This window comes from Saccopteryx bilineata, chromosome 3 (genome assembly GCF_036850765.1).
Source record: "Saccopteryx bilineata isolate mSacBil1 chromosome 3, mSacBil1_pri_phased_curated, whole genome shotgun sequence".
Taxonomy (NCBI): domain Eukaryota; kingdom Metazoa; phylum Chordata; class Mammalia; order Chiroptera; family Emballonuridae; genus Saccopteryx; species Saccopteryx bilineata.
This window is the reverse complement of record NC_089492.1, coordinates 23,490,601-23,510,129: the sequence shown is the minus strand read 5'-3', so window position 1 is coordinate 23,510,129 and position 19,529 is coordinate 23,490,601. Positions and strand designations below refer to the sequence as shown.

The 19,529-nt window shown below is 33.1% G+C and overlaps 1 protein-coding gene across 3 annotated transcripts in view; it reads right to left on the bottom strand.

Annotated features, from left to right (window-relative positions):
• CSMD3 (CUB and Sushi multiple domains 3) overlaps positions 1-19,529 on the bottom strand; it is a 1,246,722-nt gene that overhangs the window by 74,090 nt on the left and 1,153,103 nt on the right. For 2 of the 3 annotated variants that reach the window (XM_066265798.1, XM_066265800.1), the window contains 6 exons: positions 18,432-18,620; positions 17,902-18,048; positions 16,291-16,479; positions 10,364-10,549; positions 8,203-8,397; positions 5,759-5,932 (listed from right to left, as the gene is read on the bottom strand). In XM_066265798.1, coding sequence (XP_066121895.1) covers positions 5,759-5,932; positions 8,203-8,397; positions 10,364-10,549; positions 16,291-16,479; positions 17,902-18,048; positions 18,432-18,620 — 1,080 coding nt within the window. The remainder of the gene's footprint in view (positions 1-5,758; positions 5,933-8,202; positions 8,398-10,363; positions 10,550-16,290; positions 16,480-17,901; positions 18,049-18,431; positions 18,621-19,529) is intronic. The other variant, XM_066265799.1, reaches the window with a different exon arrangement.

Sequence of the window (19,529 nt, the reverse complement as noted above, 5' to 3'; positions counted from 1 at the left end):
AACTAAGGGTAGCGACTGGTTGCCAGTGTAGTTAGCTATGTGATTAGACAGTTTAAAAGTTTAGTCCCACACACCTGACTTCAGAAAGTGAAGAGTGGCTACTGAGTGAATTAATCATACATGGCAAATGGTTAAATCAACCAAGCCTTTGTAATGAATCTTCCATAAAAATCAAAAGACGGTTCATAGAGCTTCCTTCTTGGGTCAGTGAACAGTGGGGATTCAGGCAGAGAGAGGGGTGAGTTCAGAGAGCCAGGAAGCTCCGAGTCCTTCTCACATATCTGGTGCTATGCATCTCATCGTCTGGCTGTTCTGCGTTATATTCTTTTACAACAAACTGGTGAACTAATAAGTAAAATGTTTCTCTGTGTTCTGTGAGCCTCTCTAGCAAATGAAAAACCCAAAAACAAAGTCTCTGGAACCCCCTTCTCTTGCCAGTATTCTAGAATCATAGGTAACAACCTGGGTTTGTGACTGGCATCTAAAGCAGGCTGTGAAACAGTCCTGTAGTGGAATCTGATGCTATCTCCAGGGAGACAGTGTCAGAACTGAGTTGAATTGGTACAAACCCAGCTAGTATCTAGCAGGCATCCCCAAACCACGGCCCACAGGCTGCATGCGGCCCCCTAAGGCCATTTATCCGGCCCTGCTGCACTTCCAGAAGGGGCACCTCTTTCACTGGTGGTCAGTGAGAGGAGCATTGTATGTGGTGGCCCGTCAACAGTCTGAGGTACAGTGAACTGGCCCCCTATGTAAAAAGTTTGGGGACCCCTGAAGAGCATAGCTTGTTGTTGGAAATTAAGTCTCAGAATACCAAAAGATGTCTAAGAAAAATCTCCAGCTAACACTATATTTATGGATGAAATGTTGAATTCTTTACTCAAGATATGGGATAAAAGACAAGGCTATCCATATTAACCATCTCTATTTAACATGGGTTGGTTGGTCCTAACCATATCAATACATTAATACAACAAAAGAAAGAATAAACATAATTTGGGAAAGAAAAAAATAAAACTATTCTACGCTCATATGATATATATGTAGCAAATGCTCAGATGATATATATGTAGTAAATCCTATTTTAAGAAATCCTAAAATTAATAAGTAAATTCGGCAAAGTTGCAGGATACTAGATAAATACTTTATTTTACTTTGTTTCAAAGATTTCATTTACTGATTTTAGAGAGAGGAGAGAGAAAAATAGAGACGCGGGGGGGGGGCAGGAAGCATCAACTCATAGGAGTTGCTTCTCATAGGTGCCTGGACCGGTTTTGAACTGGTGACCTCAGAATTCCGGGTTAATGCTTTATCCGCGGAGCCAGCACAGGCCAGGCAATATTTAAAATAATACTGTTTTTATAATCTAACATCATATATTTTAGATTTAGGAAATATAATTAAAAATGAACCATTTTACTTATAGTGTAAGTACACTGAACATTCTAAGGAATAAAAATAGCCACAGACATACATGATCTCTATGCTAAAAATACAAAATACTGCTATTGCAAATAGAAAATAATTAAAAAATACCTAAAGAAATAAAGAAATATACTAAACATACTATGTTCATGAATTGGAAATGTTACCATGTGTCGATGCTAATTTCCACAAATGATCTATAGATTCAGTGCAATCCTGATCATAACTTACAAGGCACTAATAAAAATAAAATTTAATAAACTAATTCTAAAAGTTTTATGAAACTACAGAGGCCCCAGAGTGTCCAAAGTTTTCTTGAAAATTAAGAACAAATATGAAGGACTGACATACAAATTTTCAAAACATAAGATATGTTTTATAAATAGTGCCAAAAATCCTGGGGAGGAGTACCTCAATCTTGCTTTGGTATACTCACAACAACAACTTAAAAATAAGTCATAAATATAAAAGTGAGACCAAAACCATAAAATTTCTAGAGAAAAACTTAAAAGAAAATCTTTGTAACTAATGGTTACACAAAAGTTTTCTAAACAAGATACAGAAAGCATTAACCAGAAAGCAAAGAAAAAGATATGATAAACTATCAAAATTTTAAACTTCTTCAAATTAAAAGGTACCATTATGGAATGGATGCACAGGTCACAGGATATAAGTTTATATTCAGAAAACACATAATTATGAAAACAGTACAACCAGAAATATACAGAGAACTCCTACAGTTCATAGGAAAAGGCAATTCATTGCAAAAACATACTTTACCACATTACAAAGAAAAATTTACAAGTGGTCAATAAGCCCAAGAAATAGTACTACATCAGTAGTTGTCAACATATGCAAATGAAAATCTTGTTAGACACCTTTATGAACCCAACAGAATGAAATTTAAACCTGGCCGGTTGGCTCAGTGGTAGAGTGTCGGCCTGGTGTGCAGGAGTCCCGGGTTCGATTCCCGGCCAAGGCATACAGGAGAAGCGCCCATCTGCTTCTCCACCCCTCCCCCTCTCCTTCCTCTCTGTCTCTCTCTTCCGCTCCCACAGCCAAGGCTCCACTGGAGCAAAGTTGTCCCAGGCGCTGGGGATGGCTCTATGGCCTCTGCCTCAGGTGCTAGAATGGCTCTGGATGCAACAGAGCAATGCCTCAGATGGGCAGAGCATTGCTCCCTGGTGGGCATGCCGGGTTGATCCCGGTCGGGCACATGCGGGAGTCTGACTGCCTCCCGGTTTCCAACTTCAGAAAAATACAAAAAACGAACAAACAAAAAACTGACTATACCACATGCTGGAGAAATTATGAGACCACCAGAACTCCACCTGAAATTTTACCTTGATTATCCAAGAGAAATTAATGCATAAACCCACAATAAAAGTTCTACTTGAATATTCATAGCAGCTTTATTCATAATAGCCCTAAACTGGACAGAGTCCAGATGTCCATTAACAGGGGAATGGCTAAGTGTGGCATATTCATACCATAGAACTCTCCTCAGTGATAAAAAAAAAAATAAGCTACTGATACACACATCAACATAGATTAAGGAGAATGAAAGAAGCCTTACACAAAAGAGTACATGATTTAGGATTCCATTCAAACGGATTTCTAGAAGAGGGAGACCTAACACACATGGAAAGAACGAAAACAGTTATTGTTGCAGGGTTGGGGAGAAGGAGAGGTGTTGATTGTCTGTGAAGGGCTATGAGGAACTTTTCTGAGCTTGTGATGATGCTCTATAACTGTACCGTGGTTTGAATAACATTTGTCAAAAATCATCTAAAAGGTGTTTATGATATGTGTATTTCATTGTATATACAAATTGTCACAGTAGAGAAGAAAAAAAATGGTAAGAAAATATTAAACCCTAGCTAATACTATGTATGCTGAAATGTTTAGCAATGAAGTGTTCAAATTCTTCACTTTTCTTCAAAATGCATCAAAAAATAAAATGAATTGATGGATTGATAGAGGCTTGAAAGGATGACAGATGGCTAATAAACAGATATAACGAAATGCTAACCGCAGAATCCAGGGGGTGGGAATATGGGCGTACAAAGCTGAGTTTTCAATGGAAAAATTCATAATAAGATGCTGAGGGGTTGGAAATATATGCATTATATTTAGAGAAACATTTATAAGCACATTCTAGTGACCATTTCAAGCCAATAGTATCTGAGCTATAAGAACAAGTTGTTTTCATATATGAGAAGAATGACTGGACTACATGACTCTGTAAGGTCACTTTAAATGTAAGATGTTAGGATATGCTTGTTTGGCAACTGCACTTTCCTCCTACCGACATCCTTTTAAATTCATATCTGATGTTGACACTGTGTCCTCTGCAATAGATGAGGATGTTGTCTTCACAGACTGAGGCAATGTTTTCTCATAAATACTCTTTTTATGCCCTGTCTCTTCAGAGAACAGGATCGGGATTCTAAAGAGATGAATAAAACCACCCGCTATATACAATATTCGATAAAAAAATATACAGTAAAACTTCATAAGGTCATACAGCCATAAAATGTATTTTAATTTTAGTTTGCATATACATTTTCAAACTTTATAAGTAAACTAAGTAATCTCTAAATAAAATTAGCATAACTAAAATCAGTTTAGGAGTTACTAGGAAACATTTTTATTTGATTATTTAGCCCTATCTTAATATATACAGATTTAATTGATTTTCTGTTTTCTTTTTATCTCCTGTTTCTTGTGTCTTATAGCACATTTAAATGTATGTGCTCTTATGAAGAAAGCATTGTTACTGTGATTCCAAAAATGCTTGAGAAGGGACATAAAGAAAATTTACCAAAACCTCTATCTAACCAAATCTTTTCAGTTTCAAATTGTCAGTGTATTACCATAAAAAATTTCAAGCTTATGAGTAAAACAATATGCATTTAAATTGCTAAAGTATAGACTTTTCTGTCATGCATAATATTTTTAAACAATAAGAAAAAATGTAGATTTAGCAACACCTTGTTCATAATAATCAGCAATCTTAAGTTGGTAAACAAAAAAAATTGTGTCTGTTTCCAACAGACAAGTGAACAATTAGAATAATTTTTATTATACCTAATTCAATACTGGCTGCCATATCTTGATATCATTTTAGAGAAAAATAAGGCATAAATCATACCTTCTCTTAATATTAAAATTATTGGAAAAAGAGATAAGGCATAATCATAATATCATTTGAATAATAAAAGAAGAGTTGTCAAAAAAATAGCTAGTTCAGTTTTTTTACTGCATAGTTTTTTTATAATAAGTTCTAACTACCCTTAGGGAAAAAAATTCTATTTGCCCCAAAATCAGGTTTAAAAATATTTTAAAAGTTTTAACAAAAGGTAATATTACATATGTTGAAATTGTGAAATAAAAAGGGAGAGAGATATTTAAATGTCAAAGTTGTTTTGCTTCTTTGGTCATTACCTTAAGCAAATTGATGAGAGGAGAACTGACTTTGGATTACAATAAATTCCTTACTGCTGAGTATGCAGGCATATAATTTTCAGCAATTAGTTTTCACCTTTTTATTTTCAACATGCCTGGAAGACAATGTGTCTCTTCTTTTTTTTTTTTAATAATTTTATTTTTTTAATGGGGCAACATCAATAAATCAGGATACATATATTCAAAGATAACATGTCCAGCTTATCTTGTCATTCAATTATGTTGCATACCCATCACCCAAAGTCAGATTGTCCTCTGTCACCTTCTATCTAGTTTTCTTTGTGCCCCTCCCCCTCCCCCTTTCCCTCTCCCTCTCCCCCCTCCCCCCGTAACCACCACACTCTTATCAATGTCTCTTAGTCTCACTTTTATGTCCCACCTACATATGGAATAATGCAGTTCCTGGTTTTTTCTGATTTACTTATTTCTCTTCTTAATGACATAAGAGTCTCATTTTCCATACTAGTTGATGAACTTTCAGTTATCTGCTTAATAGATTTTCTACCATGAGACATTTGTAAAGTTAAATATTTTCTGTTTTTTTAGAATCATTAATGAGTGATTAAAAGTTGTTACCTCATACTATGAAAAAAAGGCTGCATTCTTTTTGTTCTTTTTTTTTTTTTTTAAGAAATGTTTATTGTATTGATTTTAGAGAGGGAGAGAGAAGAAGGGAGAAAGAAGGGAGACAGGGAAAGAGAGACAGGAACAGCAATCAGCTCTTATATGTGCCCTAACCAGGGATAGAACCAGGCACCTCTGTGCTTCAGGATGATGCTCTAACCAACCAGCCTATATCGGACCAGGGCTGCACCTGCCCAAAAGGGAAAAAAAAGTTTGGTTAAAATGGTTTAAAGATCTGTACCTAGACATCTGGTTTCAGATCCACTCCAAAGCCCCGAGGAGAGGCATTCTCTCACAGCAGAGCCCACAAGAATAAATCCTGAGTTGCAGGTAAAGATGGCTGTCGAGCCATAAGAAGTTTGAGTTCCAATCTTATTTCCATTTGGTGGTGTAGGTAGTTCTCCACAGGAAATAACTTAAAAACAATAAAAAAGTTAAAACTCTTAAGTACATAGTCAATATACACTTGTAACAAAACCATGCTTTTAACATGTTGTATTCCCTAGGATTTGATATATTTATATTAAAAATTGACCTCTGTAAACCATGTTTGAGTGATTGTGAAAATGTAGATAAAATAGATGACATAATTTAAAATTTATCCCCTTAATTCCCTATAAAATCTTCTAAGTTACAGTGACATATGATGAAGCTATTTTATTTACCTAAATCTTCTGCTTAGCCAAACTGGTCACTTAGCAAGGTTTGTTGTGTGAGTGGGATAGGGGGAGAAATCACAAGATTAAAGGGAAGATAATATATTAGTCCAAAATCTTTATCTTACTTATCAAGTGACATTGGGCAATCCCTTTGATTTATTTGAGCTAAAGTTTCTTCATCATCTAATGCTAAGATAGTCATTATAATTAATTTTTATAATTTTTGTTGAGGCCCCTGCAGTTGATAAATAATACTTTATATGAAATATTTGGTTCTCATGAGAACCATTAGATATAATTATATTTCATGCTTTGTTTGTAGGTATTAAAATGGAAAAGGAGAGGTTAACTGATTTGCTAGGTCATTCAGAATCAAGCTTTTTGGACTCCTTTATATTTAAAAACTACAAATAAAATCAATAAAATCTTTTTCTAGAAAAAGAAATATAATATATTATGTTATTTGAGTCCTTATTTTGTATCAGACACTATTACTAGTGCTTTCACTTATGCAAATCTTAAAAAAAAAAATACCTGTGAGGTAGATGCAGTTATTATCTGAATTGTATACACAAGGATGTGGGCACATAAAAATTAAGTAATAAGGTTACACAGCCTGTAAATAGCTGTATCAAAATTTAAACCCAGTGGTCTAAATCCAAATTCAATACTTAACCACCGGCCCATAATGCTTTATTCTGGCCCCTGCTGTGGCTTTCAGCTACAGGCTTTCAAAGGCCATTAGATGAAATAGAAAATTTGCAAACTTAAATTAGTTGCATATAGGAGTTAAAAGGTACTGATTATTTTGAACTAATCCCCAAATAATGCTTTGAGGTAGCTACATTATTTATTAATATTAATAATACTAATATAATTTTAATTTAAATGGTAAGTAAATGGAGAAACAGAAAAATTACTATTCTTTCTATTTTCTCTCAGTGAATTGCAATTGGTAGATTTTCTGTCATTTCCCATTCTTGGCTGTGTCCTAAAATCTGATCTTATTTATCAATTAAACCGTTCTACATAATAGAAGATTGAGCATAAAGGAACCAGACAAACATTTGTTGTTGAATGTCTGATTAGTGTTTCTGTTGTAGATAATTTTTCTTACCTCTTTGACATATCCCTATGTCATGTGCCTTTTTGACAAAATTATATTGAAAAACAATAATTGTAGAAGCAGAGAAAGATCTTGGGAGAAAACCCTAAGAAGTAGGGCAAAGATTTACAAATAAAGATGCCGTATTTTTAGAATATAAGCTATACTTTAGACATCTATTTTTGCTATTTTAATTTATCAACCTGACTATCTTATATAAAGGGCAACTCCAAAATCCTGTTTTCATAGAGACATAAGAAAATAAATCACAAAATAGAATATTAGTACATAGAATAAAACCAGGTACTACTTACAAATATATAGTTGTCTGCTATATTAAACTTATTCATTAGACTTCTAGCTGATACTTTTCAATACATCATATCATTAAATCTTTATAAAAACAATCTGAATTAAAAAGAATAAATATCATATAACATAATAATTAGAAGATGAAGTTGTAGTCAGACTGCTTATGTTGAGCTCCATTTCTCTACCATTTATAGGCTCTGTGACTTGTGTAAAATAATAAATCAAGGGCACAGTTACCTTTTAGATAAAATGAATAAAATAATATAAACTAATTTATAGTATGTATTCTAAGGAATAAATAAAATAATACATGTAAAGGGCTGTTAAAGCAATTGCCTGGCAAACTGTAAGTATGCAGTAAGCATTTTCTTGTGGTTGTAGTAAATGATAAACAAAGAATTCAAACACATATTTCTGAATCCAAAGCCTGTGCTTTTCTTATAAGCAGCTACTAATAAAAAATAACTAAGAAAAATTTAAAATGTAATGAGAATAAACAATCTTTTAAATAACATTATGTAATTATTGCTCTAGTGTGTTTGGAAAAGTGATCAAGCAATCAATTACCAAGATATCTTATGAAATAAAATTAGTAGAGTATATACATACTTTGGCAATATGGTCTTTCATTTCTCCAACTCCAGGTACCATTAGGAAGGCATTCAATAGAGGCAGGACCAAGTCCGTGATAACCAGGGTCACAGCTGAAAACTACCTTAGTTTTGTATTCATAATGGGAACCATTCACAATTCGCCATCTTCCATGTTCCAAGGTAAAGGAATTGATGCTTGGACATGTAACAACTATACAAAAGCCAAGAATATCAATGTGAATAAGTCAGTCATGTTTATTCCACTGCTTAACTATATCTCATGTCTATCCCATCCTTTACATGACCACTGCTTTAATTCATCCACTATTGTGTCGTAGCATTTATTTTTTATCTCTTTTCCATGTAACCTTTTCCACTTCCCAACCTTAGATACTGCAGGAAGTTGAATTCGTCCTGTTATTTCACAGCTCAAAAATCTGTATAGCTTTATCAAGGTATAATTGACAGAATGTGTTAAAAGGGAACCCTTGTACAAATTGTTGAGAATTTAACTGGAACAGCCATTATGGAACACATACATATAACCAGTATGAAAATGCCTCAAAAGATTAAAAACAGAACTACCACATGATTCAGCAATCCCCCTTCTAGTTATTATCCAAAGGAAACGAAATCAGGATCTCAAACAGATATATCTGCACTTTCCTGTTCATTGCAGATTAGTCATAATTGGCAAGATATGGAAAGAATCTATTCTCGTACTTCTTCAGAAGTTTTGGAAGGGCTATATTTTGAAAAAATTTGTATTATGAGAATGGACTTTTTATGCAAGAGTTGTGATGTAAACCTTGACTAATTCAAAACTTGCTCAACATAAGTAGAAGCATTGTTATACATCTATGTTAAGATTGCAATAATTTAACAACTCTCATTTTAAACAAAATAATAGCTAAGTTAAAATGTTCTAAATTTAAAAAAATAATCATTATAATATAGAGAAAAGTTAAAGATCATATTTAAACCAACATTTTCTAATCCTTTTGCTACTAAATTTTATCAAAATTATATTTTATTACCATTATATAATATTCATTTACCTTTTAATGTATTAATGAAAGCAATGGGAAATATTCTTAATATAAGTAACCTAACAAAAACTAACAAAGGTAAAAAGTTATGGATCATCTCAGCAGCTTCATTTATCCTTATAAAAATCAGGGCTGACTATACTGAAATATAATTTTATTAATAAAAACTTTAAGAAATTTAAGTTGAAATGATGGGTTACTTTTTACAAAATAAATGCAACTTTGTTATGTAAGACAGTTCAATTATCTTTTCCCCTTAGACATCAGGTCTCATTTCAGGGTTTAGTTCTTAATATATCAAATGACTACTTAACTGCCATCCTGAGAACAGTATAGGCCCTAAGGAGAAGGAGGGCTCCAAACAGAACATTCTCATCCCTGTTGTAGTTATTTGCTTGCTATTCTCTCTCTTAAAGGCTTTCTGGCCTTTGAAATGTAGCAAAAAGTTGACACTTGCAGGAATGTCAGGAAAAGCTTACATTGGGGAGGCAACTGACAATTAGGGGAGTTGTAATCACAACAATTGTTTGTAAAAACCTAGCCATTTATTCTGGAAAGTTAAAGCCTATAAACTCCTTAGAAACTTATATCACCAATTTTAAGTATTTACTTTGCATTCTAAGAAAGCAGGGAGTTTTGTTTTTTTTCACAGATAATACCCAGAGGCAGATGGTTCCAGAGGTGCCAGGTCTCAGCTGTTCCTGGGAGACACTTGACCCCGGCTGCCTTGAAGATTTACTAGGGACACCAAGGAGGTCCACGCTGATTGGGCCTGTGCTTCATCAGAAAAAAACTTGCAGAGGAGGTGTCTCTGCAGCTGAACCCCCACCTTCTACTCATCAAGTCAAGCGACCAAGGCCATAAACCAAGATATGCTAATCCACCCATAGCCCTTATATCTAATGCTCCCTTCTGTGGCTTGGGGTTGACACCCTTTGTTGGTCTCAGCCCGCCTGCACCCAGGCGCTTTTAAATTCAACTTTCCTTTTGGAACACACTAGCCTCATGTTTTTTGTTCGGCCCACTGTTTCTACTTTTCAGTTCTAAAATTTAAACAATACATAACATTTAAAGTTATATAAGATGCTCCTAGAATCACAAGTGATGAACTTTCCTTAACACACATACCAACACAGCGAGGAGTCTTGTTATGATTGCTCCATGTTCCGTCTGATTGGCATACAGCAGTGGTAAGTTCCTTAGATGACAATCTATACCCATCATGACAGAAATAGGTCACTCGAGTTCCTACCAAGTAGTCTGTTGTAAGTATCCCTCCATTTGTTGGAGCCTTAGGAATCCCACAGGAAATTGCTAAAATGAATGGAAAAATGCAAAATCATAGAAACAGAAAAATAATTTATTAATGTCTCCCAAAGCATGGAAAACTATTTGGGATTTTATTAACTCTTCTGAAGCAATTTCAGAAATACCTCATAAAAACGCTTTTCTGAAAACAATTTTTGAATAATTTATTTCTAACTCTAACTGAATATGTTTTTAAATTGGTGATTCCACATATTATTATTATTATTATTATTTATTGCTTGTTCCTTAATTAGTTTCTTATCAGCATGTGTATGGTTATCAGCATTCATATAGATTACATGAAATGCAAGTTAGGTAAATATAGAGTGTATCTAGTGGAAACCCATAACTGTATCACTACATAGAAAATTTGGTCCATTCAATATGAGAGATAATTACTAAAGATTGTAAAAGGGGTGGTAACCAGTACTCGTCAGAACTTTGGCCGGGGATAAAACAAATAGATTTATTTTACCTGGAAGCTGGATATTGCTTTGTCTTATAGGACCAGCCAAATGCTATATGCTTGGACACCATCCATGGCATATCATGTGTATGAACATGTTTAATAAATACGGAGCTAGAACTTATCGTCTTAAAAACTAGTTTGTGTCTTCCTGCATTTCATTGATATGTCTTACAAGTCTTGGTTTTTATCTACAATAAATCTAACTTAGGTGAATGTTAGTTTTATCATAGTGTGATAAAATTTTATATTTAAATAGTTTATTGAATATAAGATATTTTCACATCTTATTAACACAAATGACTATAAAGGCATCTCCTAAAACCAACTGTTTTCCGTCTTTGTTCTACACAGAACATAATTCACAAGTACACAATTTGTATCTCCAAAAAGAACAGAAACATAAGTATTCAAAGACTACATTTGGCAGCAATTCAGTGGTTTTCAACCACTACTCTGAGGACAGATTGGTTGCAGTCCATGAACTGGTGGTTGAAAACCATCATATTCAGATACGTGTATTTACACATACCTCTGCAGCAAGGAATTAGAATAGGAGTTTAGCCCCAGGTCCAGTTGAAGTTTTATAGTATTTGGAATATGCACTGTATATAAACTATATAAAGTAAAAAATGTCTGAATTTTGACATATCCAGTCTTATAGGTATCACAAAATATTCTAGACTTGTAACTATATTTTTCTTGTATCAAAAGAAATAAAGAACAGAAACACATGAGCTTAGTTTGAATATTTACAAATGCTGTGTTCCATTTACCTATGTCCAATTTTAACCTAAAATTGTTTCTACTTTTCATATAAAACCAAACATTAAGGTATTTAATTTTAATCAATCCATGTGAATTGACTATAAAGTGAAAAAAAAATCTCAGTGAAATATATATGAAATTTTTAAAACTGAATAGGAGACTCCCTCCTGGTAAATAGTTTGATCTTTTGAAATTTGATAACCTACAGTTATGCACACAAAAGCAGTAACTTTGACTAAATAAATTATATAAGTAATTTTATATAATTATGTTATTATATCTAAGTACAGAACCTCTAAAATAAGAGTTTCAAATATAAATGGTTTCCTGGTGTCTGTTAAAGAAATGTTTATATTTCTACTTAGAACTTCTAGGAATTTCAAAACCAAAGACTGTATATTAATTGATCTTTTATAAATTAACTATTCATTGTTGGAGTAGTATAGGTTAAACTTTTATCAAAGTAAAAAATAAATATAGTTTAAATGGTATAATTCCACAGATGCAGTTAGTAGAAAGTGGCTACATTTAAGAACTGAATAAAATTCAACATACTAAAATGAAAGGATAACTGTGATTATGAAGAGCTTACAATTTAATTTCTCAGCTGAAAAAGGAAAGAAACTAAGTTCAGAAGAGCCATCATCACTGAATGGTTGATAGAAAGGTTTCTCTACAGAAGTCTCAAAAAAGGCACAAATTAAAATTGAGGCAGGGAACACAGAGTGACAGTTTCTACCTAACAACGAATGATATTCAGTTATATAATGGATGAATTGGTTCAATTTCTGAAAGGGGGAGGAGGGAAATCAATGAATGGCTGTTTAATGTGTACAGAAAAAAAATATCAAACCAAATTGATACAGAGGTACTAGACTAAATTTTCTATTTTTAGCTGTGCTCACATTGTCAACATAAGAGAAGGTACAAGGAGATGGAAGAGACAAAAATAAATTCATAAAAGTGAAGATTATAAAAAAATTGAAACAAAACAGAAATTTGCATTATGTGACTGGTTCTCCCAATGACATTTCAGCATTTTATTTTAAATATTTATGCCTAAACACAAATAGGTCATACACAACAAACATTTTTAGAAAATAATTAATCTATTAAAATTGTTCATTGAGAAGAGTAAAGGCAATCTCTTCCAATAAATGGTACTGGAAAGACTGGACAGAGATCTGCAAAACAATGAAACTAGACCACATTCTTACACAATATATAAGAATAAACTCAAAATAAGGTAGACTTAAATATAGACCTAGAACTATAAAACTCCTAGAAGGAAACATACACAGCAAATTCTTTGACAATGCTCTTAGTAATTTTTTTATATACCTATTAAGGCAAGGGAGACTAAGTAAATAAGCAAACAAACAAAATGGGATTACCTCCCTCTAAAAGGTTTTTGCACAGCAAAGGAAAACATCAACAGAATTAAAAGACAACCTACTGAACTGGAGAAAATATTTGCCAATGATACAGCTGATAAGAGGTTAATATCCAAAATTTAAAAAACTCATGCAACTTTAATTAAAGAAAAAGAAAAAGAAAATAATCCAATGAAAAAATGAGCAGAGAACCTGAATAGACATTCATATAATTGCCAACAGATATATGAAAAGATAATCAACATCACTAATCATCAAAGAAATGCAAAATAATACCACAATAAGATATTATCTCACACCTGTCAAAGTGGCTATCATCAATAAAGCAACAAAACAAAAGAGTTGTCAAAGATGTAGAGAAAGGGAACACCGATGAACTGCTGGTGGAATTGCAAATTGATGAAACTATTATGGGAAACAGTATAAAATTCCTCAAAAAGTAAAGATAGAACCATCTCATGAGGCAAAATATATATATTATATATAATATATATTATATATACATACATACATCTCTATATTCAATGCAGCATTTCTTACATTAGCCAACATATGGAAACATCTTTAATGTTCATCAATAGATGACTAAAGAGGTGGTAACACATATATACAACAGGATATTAGTTGGCCATAAAAAATTAAAATCTTACCATGTGCAACAATATGGCTAGACCTAGAGGATACTATGCTAAATGAAGTAAGTCAGAGAAAAACAAATACCATATAATTTTACTTATATGCACAATCTAGAAAAATAACAAAATAAACACACTAAACAGAAACAAACTCATAGATACAGAGAACAAATTGAGAGGTGCAAGATAGGAGTTGTAGTCAGGGGCCTGAGTAAAAACAATGAAGGAATTAAGAAATTATAGAAGTAAGGAGTTAAAAAATAAATTGGTAGTTTCACAATAGTCATGGGGATTTACAATACAGCATAGGGATTTTAGTCCATATTATAATAACTATATATAGTGTCAGATTTATCAGGGAGGAACACTTCATAAATTATATAAATATCTAACCACTACGCTGTATACTATACTATGGTGATATAATATTGAATTTATTTGTAATTAAAAAAAATTAAAATTTAAATATAATATTATTGTTCAATGATAATAAAATGTCAATTTTGGAAATGACTCCTTGAATTAAAAATGCTTAATAATTTTACTATGCCAAATATTTTCTTTTTTAAATGCATTTTGATTTACCTATTGTAATTGTAAAACAATTTTAAATCAAGTATAAAAGACATGACTCCATATGTAAATGTCTTATTCTATACATAAAAGTCAAATTTTAAAGATGACTGTATCAAGCAATTTTAAATTTTCATAGGTTCAGGATATATTATACAAAGTATATTAAATATATAAAGAGTTCTTATATAATTTAGTATAATAGTTCAAAATTCAGAGCATTTTAATGTTTATTTAAAATACATATGATTAAAGATTATATCTATTTTGAATCCACATGATTCTAAAATTATGAGATTAAAGTTTTTTTTTGCCAAACCAGTTCCTAGAAATTATTTAATACTAAGAATTGGTAAAACCCTGGTCAGTTAGCTCAGTGGTAGAGTGTTGTCTTGGCATGTGGATGTCCTGGGTTCAATTCCTGTCAGGGCACCATCTGCTTCTCCATTCCTTCCCTTCTTTTTTTTGTCTCTCTCTCTCTCTTTCTCACTTTCTCCTCCCACCACCCCCACAGACATGGCTCGAGTGGCTCAAGTGAATTGGCCCCAGGTGCCTCTGCCTCAGGTGCTAAAAATAGCTCGGTTGAGCAACAGAGCAATGCCTCAGATGGGCAGAGCATCTGCCCACAGGGGGCTTGCTCGATGGATTCCAGTAGGTGTACATCTCTGTCTTCCCTGCTCTCACTTAATTAAAAAGAAATTGATAAATACTCCTGTTATTCATTGGTCAAAGGAAAGCAGAGGATTTTATATTTATTAAAATATATTTACTGTACATGAAGTCAGCACCTTCAATGTTTGTAACCCAGCAGGGTTATAAAACTATAACACTTCCCAGAATTCTAATAAGTGTTTAATGTTTCTGAATCAATAGAACAATGAAACAATAGTTCTTTCATTTCTCCTTTATTTATACATGACAATTAGAGTTATATTTTTATGAAATAGAAATCATAGTTTAATAGGTAAAAGAGGCCATTTCAGATGTCAGGTAATATCTATTATCTGCCATTTTAAATTGCTGTCATTTAATTTTAAATTTTAATTAACCAATTTTATATTTTATTTATTTTATAAAAATTGCCTCCAGACTTCATTATTTATTAACAAAGAGCATTATGCATATTTTTAATGTGAAGGTTAGTTTTTGTTATAAATACCTCCACTTTCTGGGTAAAATAAACCAAATATAAAATTTAGTTTTATATGGATAAAGTAATATGATATGTTAAATATTTTAAAATTTTCAAATTTCAGTGACATAAGATATTCTTGATGCTGAATTTGCCTTTATGATAAATCCTAGATAAGAAAGTCAATTACTATTTAAAACAAGACCTATTCTAAAGCTCTAAAAATGTGCCATTTGTTGATTAAGTAGCTTATCATTCTGTTTGCTATAGCAGAATGCAATGCCCTGACAGTGCTTCCATTTTTAACAGAATTCAAATGAAAATAAAGGACATATCTTTGTGGAGTTAGCTAAACAGTGTAGAAGAAATACATCTATTGCTTAAGAGTACATGTTTTGCATACTCAGTGAAAAGTCCTTAGTGAACTCGCCCTCTCTTATCCTCTCTATTCTTTCTGCAGATGCTACAGTAACACAGTCTCTAGCTCAGGGTCAATTATTTTCTGACAAAAGAGTAATAGAAATGGTAGATGTATGAGCAGAGTATGTATAACAGTGGATAAAGGCATGCATCACATTACAGCAATTGAAACATTTTAAACAATGTGTCAAATTCTCAAATTTATCATTCTGTGTCTTTAAGCCTTATATTCATAACAGACATCTATAATATGCTTCTGAATATCTATATCTTTGGAAATTATAGTGATCCAAATTACAAAGTAAAAAGAGTTAAATTTTTATTAATGTGTTTATCCTTTTTTGAACAAGAGACTTTACCTTGACAAGCAGGGACAGGTGCATCCCAGGTATGATACCCATAGGAAGACCTTCTGCAGACGGCACTGCTTTTTCCAACAAGTCGGAATCCTCGATCACAGGCCCAGCGGACCACACTATTAAGCTGTCCCCCTGTCTGACTGATAATGTATCCGTGAGGTGGGGATTCTGGTGTGCTACAGTAGAAAGCTTTTCAAAAGAAAAAAATGTGTTACAGTATAATTAATGAGTCAATAGTTCTTTACAACCCCGAGTTATAAAAACCTATAAGTGAATACCAGTACTTAAAAATAGGCCATCTATGTGAATTTTATTTCATATAAACATTATATTATTTTCTATTCTCTTGACAATCTACTGACATAACTTTTATGAGATATAACTATCTCTGGATTTTCTTCTTTTAATTCTTATTGTCATCAAAGATACTTTCTAAATTAAAATATATTTTTAACACCCTAGAGGTTCAAAAGCCCTTTAAATATTTCAGTGAATTTTGGAAGCATTTTTTGTCAGTCAAAAAACCTAAATGCCACAGGCCTAGTAGGCATATTTTAGAACCTGTTGTTTACAAGTCACTTTTGTGTTATCTCCAGACATCTATATCATGTTAGATCATGTCTTTAATTTTGGGTGATGTCTAAAAAAGATCCCTCGCATTCCACAATCTATTAAAGATTTTCCATGCTGTTAAGAATGCTTACATATGGTGATAGAAATGCAATAAGATCAAACTTTTTATCTTCTGAAGCCTGAAATGTCACAAGATAATGTCAAATGGCTTTTTCATATATATGTACTTTGAGACTATTCAGCCAGGCAGGATCTATTTACGCTTTGAAATTTCATCTGAAAAATCTATTCATCTGAGAAAAATGAAATTTTAGGGGTAAATGTAGATAATAGATTGGATTTAGGATATCTGTGTCATAACTTGTCACTCCTAAAGAAAAAATATATATTTATTAAATATGTCAAGTATCACAAATCAATGAATAATAATGAAAAGAAAGTTTTACTGTTGTCTGTTTATCTGCTTAAACCTGGCATTTAAAGAAGTTCTTAAATAGATCAGACACACCCCTCTGAGCAACACTATTAACATTTTGTGAGAGTTCATGGGAAACAAATCTAATGTGTCTAACTCACAAGTATTGGTATGTATACTCTTTAATTACAACCATGCTGTGGATGGAGGTAAGCTTTGTACTGAAGTAATATGCATTACATACCGCCCTGGCCAGTTGGCTCAGTGCTAGAGTGTTGGACCAGCGTGTGGATGTCCCCGGTTCAATTCCCAGTCAGGGCACATAGGAGAAGTGCCTATCAGCTTCTTCACCCTTTCCCCTATCATTTCTCTCTGTCTCTCTCTTCTCCTTCCCTCCTGTAGCCATGGCTCAATTGGAGCAAGTTGGCCCCAGGCACTGAGTATGGCTCCATGGCTTCTGCCTCAGGTGCTAAATGGCTCCGGATGCAATGAAGCAAGCGTCCCAGATGGGCAGAGCATCCCCCACTAGTGGGCTTCCAGGTTGATCCCGATCAGGGCACATGCAGGAGTCTGTCTCTGCTCCCCTTTTCTTATTAAAAATTGAAAAAAAAATTGTCACATACCTATATATCGTATCCGGAAACCTTTTTTGTTATTGCCATGATCTGCTGACCATTGAAGAAACACTTCGTGACCATTACTCGTTATATTAAAAGCAGACGGATAATCTCCACTGAGGGAAATAAGCACCGGACTTTGAATATTTGGTCCTTCAGGAAGAAAATAAAACAATTTAGATACAACTGAATAATTATGTTCCAATTTACCTTTAGTACTTTATACCTTTGGTAGTGTATTAAATATGGTAAAATTGCTCCACAAGCAAGCTACCTCATCAATAATAACTTAAAACATAATATAAAATGTTTTACACATTTTAATTTCACAGTTAAAGGATCTATGATTTGCAAAATGATAACCAAGTTAACTACAATTTTAATATGGTATGTAAGTAAATTTGATGTTGATATTCTAAAAATATCTGTAATATAAAACCACATAAGCAGTTGTTTATATTGAAGGCCTACAAGTATAATAACTAGAGTAACTCGGTTGAATTTATGAATATCCAATAAATATAACCCATGGTTACCATCATACACCTGAAGAACATCAAATTCCTTTTCTGTTTGGAAGAATTCTACAAACATGCTGATATTGTATCCCTTTTCTACTGAAATGCTCCAGGCACACATTTGAAGATTTGGATAACTCTCAGGATAGCCAGGGCTCAATATGACTCCTGTGGAATCTAGCCGTAATTCATTGGCAGGACAGAGCACTGTCAAAGAAAGATATCATTAAAAGATGTTAGTGTTTCAGGCCTACGTGAACACTGCATTTTAAATACTGGATACTCTGTTCTCATGTTCAATACTAGAAAGGAGACAATACCTTGAATTACGTGTTAGAAGAGACAACTTTTGTTGCAGTTCAAAAAAGTGAAGAAATAACCTAAAAATTAATGGTATTAGTTTTCATTTTTTTTAATATAAGGAAGATGCTGTACTCTTTCTAGACAATAAATAGATTAATAATTAAAATTTAAGACATTTCTTTCCTTCTATTTGGTTTGTATTCTCTCCTTGCCTCTCCGCATCTCCTTATGTCCTGTTCCTTCTACCTCTCCAGTGTATGTCTTTGCCCTTCCCTTTCCCTCCTTTCTCACTGTCTGCCCTCCTCAAACCTGAACTCAGGCGTGTGAGGCCAGACAGGAAACTGCTTTCTCAGGGTATACATTCTAGAAGACAAAGCCACTTCTATTGTCAGGAACGTGCTTCAGCCATGAGGATTTAACACAATGTTGGGGTCGCCATTCTTACCTTTTAGTTCTTCATGTTCTCCTCAGACCATAATGCAAGTCAAAGTACAAGCTCTTTTTATTTCAGAACAATATCTCTGTTATACATCCCACAAATATATATGTATCTCTGTGTATATGTCTGAATCTGAATGTATATACTTTTGTGCATGTATACTTTTGTATATATATACACAAAATAGAGAAAATATGTTACATGTTGACAAAAAATAATTATGATAAAATAGCTTCCAAAGTATAGTAAATTTTTTAAATTTATTGATTGATTTTTAAAGGAAGAAAGAAGAAGGGAGAGAGAGAACCATCAATTCATTTTTCCACTTCTTTATGCATTCATTAGTTAATTCTTGCATGTGCCCTGACCGAGGA